The sequence below is a fragment of the Alosa pseudoharengus genome, unplaced genomic scaffold (assembly GCF_046254945.1).
Source record: "Alosa pseudoharengus isolate Yale_2024_CS ecotype anadromous, Long Island Sound unplaced genomic scaffold, YU_APseudo_1.1 YU_APseudo_1.1_scf_5, whole genome shotgun sequence".
Lineage (NCBI taxonomy): Eukaryota > Metazoa > Chordata > Actinopteri > Clupeiformes > Clupeidae > Alosa > Alosa pseudoharengus.
Window position 1 is genome coordinate 9,943,459 of NW_027468837.1, and position 7,500 is coordinate 9,950,958.

Sequence of the window (7,500 nt, forward strand, 5' to 3'; positions counted from 1 at the left end):
GAAGACTAGAGGAGCGTGCGACTGTAAAGCTAAATAGCATGCTAGGCCTTATCCGCGTGGAAATCGGCACGCCGGCCGGGAAATGTTAGCTGAAAGCAGGTTTGACATTTCATCCGATTGTCAGTTTTAATAAGTGAGCATTATAGCTCCCCCCCCCTCCCCCCTCAGAGTGTGTCTTTATGTCAGAGGAACACGTCTCTTAGCGCCTGCCCGCCCAGGCCTGCTCCTGTTGATAGCACGTAATACCCCCCAGCGTGACGGAAGCCTGCACTTAGCCACGCAAGACAGACAGCGTGGAGAGATGAGCAGAGCTCAACCAAGACCATGGAGCACCTGACTTCTCCCCTCCCTCCATCACTCCCTTTCTTTCTCCATCTCTCTCTCTCTCTCTCTCTCTCTCTCTCTCTGTCTCTCTCCTCCAGTCTCTCATTGTCTCTCTCTCGTTCCCTCTATTTCGTGCACATTTGCTCGCAGGTCTTGCGTTGCACTCGCCCATTATCCATTGGTCTCCACTGTGGTCTCACCGCACACAGCACTCACATTACTAAGCTGAACCGGCTTCTTTTTAACTGAGGAATGGCAGAGGCATGCAGCTGAAATGATCAACACCTTTAGTCCCATCAAATGTCACTGCTGTGCTGGTGTTGGTGATCATGTCATGGAGGGCGAGAGGGGGGGAGGGGGCAGTTGACATAAAACAACAACACCTCCCATCTCAGGCACCAATGAAACATTCTGGGCCCTGAACACATCTGCACAAACCTAGTTCTCTCCGTCTCTCTCAGTCTCTTTCAGTCACTCTCTCTCTTTCTGGCACTCTCTGTCAGAGATTAAAGAGGATGTCAACAGCAGTTTAACACGCGCATGTGTGAGGGAGGCATTCTGAGGCTGACGATTCGGCAAGTATCTTAGATCTGTCAGGAGCCAAGCAGGTGTTTCTTTTTTCTTTTTTTTTTCTTCCTTCAAAAAAGCATTGACTCCACGGTTGGACTGAAAGCAAAATTCAAAGCAGTGAGTTTAGCATAATGTGGTTAAAAGAAATATGCTTTGAAGACATGAAGCATTGATCATATACTCATGTTATATTGGTCATGTTATATTGGCAACGATAATTCATAATTGTTACGATGCAGAATCGAGTGTTGTTTCAACTGCCTCCAGACTGCTAAATATGAATTTGCAGTTCTGCGCAGGAGCAGAAAAAGACCAAATATTGTTTCATGTAATTCATCCCCACAAGAACAAATGGCTGTGCCTTAATCCAGGGATTTGAATAGATAATGGGTTTTCTGGCCGAAACCGAAATAGAAAGCGTCTCATCCTGCTAGCGCCTGAACTTAATGAACTTTTAATTGATGTGGTTTTTCGCGAGTCCTTTTTGTCAGGCAACAGACACGACCCACTCTGCTGATGGACCTGTTTTCTCCTCGCGCATCTCAGATTGGTTTACAGTGAGCCTAAGTACCGTGTAGTTAGTTTCATGTGTCATATAAAATCTTGCCCAGGCACCGCGACGCCTGCAACTAAAACCTTAAGTGCCTCCGCAGGCATCACTCACCGGCCCTTTCACTTCCTCCTTAAAGGAAGGGAGGGGAAATTCAATCGCCGCAAAAAAAAAACCCCCACACACACACACACACACTGAGACAAGATGCGCTTTTAACGGACTCCAAGATGCCCGCCTCTCTCTCCCACAGAGCCGCATTCCAAATCCTCCGCAATTGCACACAAATTTGATGGATGGGCGGTTGGAGGGATAGAGGGATGGAGACGTTCCTGTCCGCTACGCTGTCTGTCTGTCTGTCTGTTGCTCAGTCGCTTGGTCTGTCTGTCTGTCTGTCTGTTGCTCAGTCGCTTGGTCTGTCTGTCTGTCTGTCTGTTGCTCAGTCGCTTGGTCTGTCTGTCTGTCTTTGGGGCCTGTCAGTCAGGAAACCACAAGGATGAACAAACGCCTTTAATGCCCTCGTGACTCCAAGTCTGAGCCCACTTGCTTTTTTTTTGGTGCTAAATTAAAATGTCCCCAGTTTAGATGAACCTGCTGAAGGAGACAGATAAAAGTGGAGAGAGGGAAGAGAGTGATCAGGAAATCGAAAGGGAGAGAGACTGTTGGAGCTAGGAAGTATACAGTACAACCTCACATGCATACACACACATCCACACACACACACACACTAGAAAGCAAAAGATTTAAGGACATTTCACCTCTTTCTTTTGCTTTCGCACTATTGCCTGATATTGCTATTGTCAGCCATCCAAGGCAGGCCGCTGGCCGAGCTGTTGAAGAGATGAATAACACTCTTCAGCTGAGCGCTCACCCCCACCCTGACCATTCTCCCCTTTAATTGATCCAGCACTCCAAAAAACCATGATAATGAAATCATTCTGCTGAAAGCCCCTGCGTGTGGCTGCTGATGGTGGTGTTGATGGTGGTGTTGGAGGTGGTGTTAGAGGTGGGTGGGGGGAGGGGGGCAGTGTGAGAGGGTCTTGAGACACTGGGGTTGAGGGGTGGGGTGGGATGAGGTGGGTGAGTGCAGAGGAGAGGCCTGAGCTCAGTGGTGAGTGGTGTTGTGACTGTCGGTGTCTGCCTTGTCTAAACTCCGGCCGCGGAAGCTGGCCCGCTCGCTGCTCGTTAACACCTTCGCCGCAACACGGCCTGCGCGCCCCCAGCGCATCTGAATACGTGCACCCAACATGGCGGAAAATGATCTCGCAATACAAAGCCCTCCTGTCCCTTTATTCACAGCTACCCATTACTAACACACACGCACCGCTATGAGCAGATATGCTTTTGTCGAAAATTGCACATCTGCTTAATCACTTTCTATCTCTTTCGCTTCTCTTTTCCACCAATCTCGTATTCCTCTCCTCCTCCTCCTCCTCCTCCTCCTTCTCCTCCTCCCACTCCCCCTCCTGTTCGTCCTCCTCCTTTCTCTCACACGCACACGTAAAGCAGATGACACGCTTTTCCCACATTTTTTTCGGTAACAAGATCATTAGAGCTCTCTTTCCCCCCTGGGCTGCCTGCCTGCTGCCTCGACTGCGCCGCGTCCTGACACACCTGCACACCCAGAGCTCCGCTCCGCTCCAGTCAAATTTAAAACTCAGCCGGCTCAGGAGCTCACACTTTTTTTTTTTTTCTCTTTTTTTTCCTCCACCACTGCCGAATAAGGTCACAATAGGGAGAGATGGAAGGATGAGGAGGAGAGGAGGAGGAGGAGGAAGTGGAGAGGAAGAGGAGGTAGAGGAAAAGCCCTTAATCCCAAACACTTCTCCAGTTTCACTAATGTAGATCATTTGGTGCAAATTCTGTCATTTACTGCTGTTTAGTCATCTAGCCATTTAGCAAGGCCACTTGTGCTAGCAGCCCCTCCGAGGTTTTTTGCTCGACGAATCCCCGTGCGCTCGCCACAATCCAATATCTTATTAATACAAAATTAACCAACATGCCTACTCAGAAAGAAATTATGTAAAAAAAGAACCCATGTCTTTAAATTAAAAATCAGTGCTGTATTCACCAGTCGAGACATTCCTTGTTAAAAACTCATTATAGGAGATCTTCCACATCTATTTATTAGCTGTATCAAAACAGACGTCTTAATATGTATGCATAATTCATAATTGAATTTTTTTTTAAATATTTCTGCCTTTTGCAAGGGGGAAAAAACTGTTAACCACATTCATGAATGCTTCGCTGCTTCCTAATTGCAATGCAATTATCACTTGTTATGAACAATGTGAACTCTTAAGCAAGTAATTATAATACAAGGGAACCTGCGACGACCCTTAAAAATTCTTACTTGAGGTACAGCTTTGCTAACATGGCCACAAAATGAGATTTTAATCTCAACATTGCCGTGGTTTAATTCTGTGGTGCTCATACATCAAATTAAAATGAATGACTCTTTTCCCCCTTTTTTATTTTTTTCATTTACGTTTTTTAGTCATTTATTAATTACTCTTTTTTTGTAGTTTTTCTTTTTGTAGTTTTCATTTTTGTTGATGTATTCCAGTGGGTACACATAGGGTTAGTTGCATAGTGTGCAAAGCTTTTTTTAAACCCCCTATCCGTAAGGGAAAAAAGGTATCCCTATCCATGTAGATTGGACAGGCACTAGTGAGATGAATTCCCCAGCGATGGCACTGTGGGATTTGGCTGTGGTGGGTCCCGTCTTCCTCCTCCTCCTCCTCCTCCTCCTCCTCCGTGTCCACTGAGAGGGCCGCTGCACGCCTGGTGTCGTCTGAGGTGGGCGTGCCGTCTCTGTGAGAGATCAGCAGTCCAGGTGGTACAGATATAGGCCAGTCCCCCAGGCTCTTGTAGCACGGAGTTTGTGTGGCTTGTTCGCTGTCCTCGTCCATATGGCAGCCCGTCTCGCTCAGATACAAATACTGGCTCCAGCACAGCCACACACACACACACACACACACACACACACACACACACACACACACACACACACACACACACACACACACACTGTCCTGTCTGCAGGACATATGGAAGATGTGTAGTTTGTTTTGGGTGCAGAGAACGGGTACCAAAAGGCGCTTGTGACCCTCCCCCCTCCCCACACACGCACCCCATCCCCCACACCCCCCTTAAGCCTGATCAGATGTGTGCGTGTGAGACGCTGCCGACGCAGCTCGGTCCAGCAGATAAATTGATCGCAGGCCGGACTGTTTACTGTTTGTGCTCGGCATGAGAGTGGGCCAGATGGATTAAGGCGCTTCCTGTTGTGGGAGAGGCCCCCGTCCCTCCAGGTGGACGGCGGGGACGCGGTTCAGCTGCCGGGGCAGTGGACGCAACCACAACATCTCGCGCGGCCCCTCGCTGGCCGGATCAAAGCGTTCCGTGACTCCGGTCAGCTTTATACGAAATAATGACCTATTGATTGGCTATGTCTCAACCCACCACCACCACAGCTCCGTCCAGCCAAACCAGTGGTCACCCTCCAGCCAGAGAGGAAGCAGGGGTCTCGTATCAACATGGATCACACACTTCCCAAAGTTGAAAGGTCACCTCAAACACTGTGGCTTGTTACACAAAAGAAATCGCTGGGCAAGCGTTTTTTTTTTTTTTTTTTTTGCTCTGAAACATCCTCTGCTGTTTGTCTGTTTGCACTTGATCTGCAAAGTCAGTTACACAGCAAATTCCATGTCATGTGTGCATGCATCATGCCTTTAATTTATTATTCTCTCTCTCTCTCTTTATCTTTCCCTCCCCCCTCTCTTCCTCCCTCTCTCTCTCTCTCTCTCTCTCTCTCTCTCTTGTTACAGCTCCACGCTGGAGGACCTCTCTCACCACGGTCATCCTCTGTATGGCCACGGCGTGTGCAAGTGGCCGGGCTGTGAGGCCGTCTTCGACGACTACCAGGCATTCCTCAAGTAAGTGTCTGCTCAGGCCTTTCAAAACATCTCACCCGAGTGTCATCTGTAATCTTCCGAGGAAAGAGAAGAAGAAGAAAAAAAGAAACGTCTCGGCCGGTTCACCAGAAGGTTATCTCAGCGGTGCCCGGGCATGGATCCTTGGCTGTTTTATTTTATGTATCTTTTTTTATTTCTTCCTTTGTTTTGTGGCCACTTGACTTTGGCCACTGTCAGGTGTAATTCTTGGGCGCTACAGGTGTGAGCAGTAGTTAGTGGGGAGCGTGGGTGGCAGGTGGGCAGTAGGGGGTGCAGGTCCAGGGTCTGAGCCGTGGGCTCAGTGGTGCGGCGGCCCCCACGGCCCAGCGAGGGGCCGATAATTCCTGTCATAAGTGCGCGTGCCCGCGGCGACGCTGGCAGTTTTTCCCAAACAAACAACGGGAGGATGTTTATCTGCAGCTGCCGACACTCGGGGTGCGCTGCGTGTTTGCCCTTGTCTCTGGACACGGAGAGGGCCACCACTGTTTCCCCTTTCCTTCTTCACCCTACCCTCTCTCTCTCTCTCTCTCTCTCTCTCTCTCTCTCTCTCTCTCTCTCTCTCTCTCTCTCTCTCTCTCTCTCTCTCTCTCTCTCATCCGCCCCTGTCATTTTTCGGTCTCTGCTCTTACTCTTTCCCTCCCCCGGTCTGTAAAGCACAGCTTCAGGGGTCACCGGGCCGGTAAATGTCCTCTCGGGTGAAATGGCCCGTTTGGCTCGCTGGGCTTCGGCCACCTGACGGGCTAGACCACAGTTCCCCCTCACAACTGGGCCCATTTTAGCCCTGACCTCAAAACCTGCCCCCCCACCACCACCACCTCTCTGCTCCTCTTTTTGCCTAGTTCCTCCTTCCCCTCTCCTCTTCACCCCTCCCCTCTCCTTTCCTCTCCACTCTCCTCTCCTCCTCATCCCCCTCTCCTGTTCTCTCCACTCTCCTCTCCTCCTCATCCCCCTCTTCTCTCCTCCCCTCTCCTCTCCTTCCTCCCCCACCCATCCAGGGGTGACCTGGGCCTTTGTTTGCCCCGCTGGCCTCAGTCCGGGCTGGTCTGGGGTGGGGGTTGAGCTGGGGTTGTGGGGGTGTTGTAATCTTCCCTGTGTGTAATCCAACACATAGCATGGCCATAACCACAGGGGGGGCGGAAGATGAAAACGTCTGTAGTGTGGCAGCGGATCAATGGCTTTCTGTCACCCTGGATTAGCTGCTCTTTAAACAAGATATGACACAATTCCATTATGGGAGGAGAGAGAGTGTGTGTGTGTGTGTGTGTGTGGGGGGGTGAAAGTAAAACAGGACCACTAAGGGGCCCAGAGCAACAACACACACACACACACACACACACACACACACACTCTCATCTCATACACAAAGCATGCACTCATATCAGAGTATAGGTGAGGGAGTCCACAGCTGTGTCAGGCTCACGTTGTTTCTCTTGCTTCCCTCAGCCACAGCCAGCCACCCTTAGACAGGTTTATTCAAAGCTGTGTTTAAAAATCTCAGGGCACAGTAAACTCTGGAAAGATCACTTTGCAGATAATAGTTTAAACTCTGCTAGACTTCTGTTTACCAAAGAGAAATATTGAAAAGACTTGACCGGTATGAGGGAAGGAAAGTTAAAACGAAAAAAGTAAGGTGTGCGTTCGTTGTTTTCCTTCTCACTGACGTTGAAATATTATTTGTTATACTTAGCTCCAGGTGTCGTAAAAAGACTGCTTTGTGTTTGTGCGTTGGCCGTGGGTTTGGTCAAGTTGACTGCATTTTTAACTGGGCTCTGACACTGACTCTCCGGCTTTTTGTTTATAGAAATGAGAGGAATTAGAATTTGAGCACTCACTAAAAGCCCTCTCTCTTTAAAAAGTTACTAAGTGCACTTCGTGCTGTTTTTACAAGTGTTTTTATCATGGCAACATCTTGTTTACTTTAGTTGCCTGCCCTAAACTGCTTGGAACATGTTAAGAAAACATTTGGAGAGTCTCCACAAAGCCGCCTTTGTTTAACGACGGGCGGGAGTGCTCGGAGCTCACCAAGGTGTTAACTCTCTAGTTCTTAAGCACTTCCACATGAAGCACAACCACCACTACCGCCCACCCCCCCCCCCCCCC

General features: G+C 49.3%; 1 protein-coding gene across 9 annotated transcripts in view; it reads left to right on the forward strand.

The window, feature by feature from the left end:
* Positions 1-7,500, forward strand: part of foxp1b (forkhead box P1b) — a 170,590-nt gene that overhangs the window by 139,027 nt on the left and 24,063 nt on the right. For all 9 annotated transcript variants that reach the window (XM_076267973.1, XM_076267974.1, XM_076267975.1 and 6 more), the window contains one exon: positions 5,275-5,382. In XM_076267973.1, the coding sequence (XP_076124088.1) occupies positions 5,275-5,382 (108 nt within the window). The remainder of the gene's footprint in view (positions 1-5,274; positions 5,383-7,500) is intronic.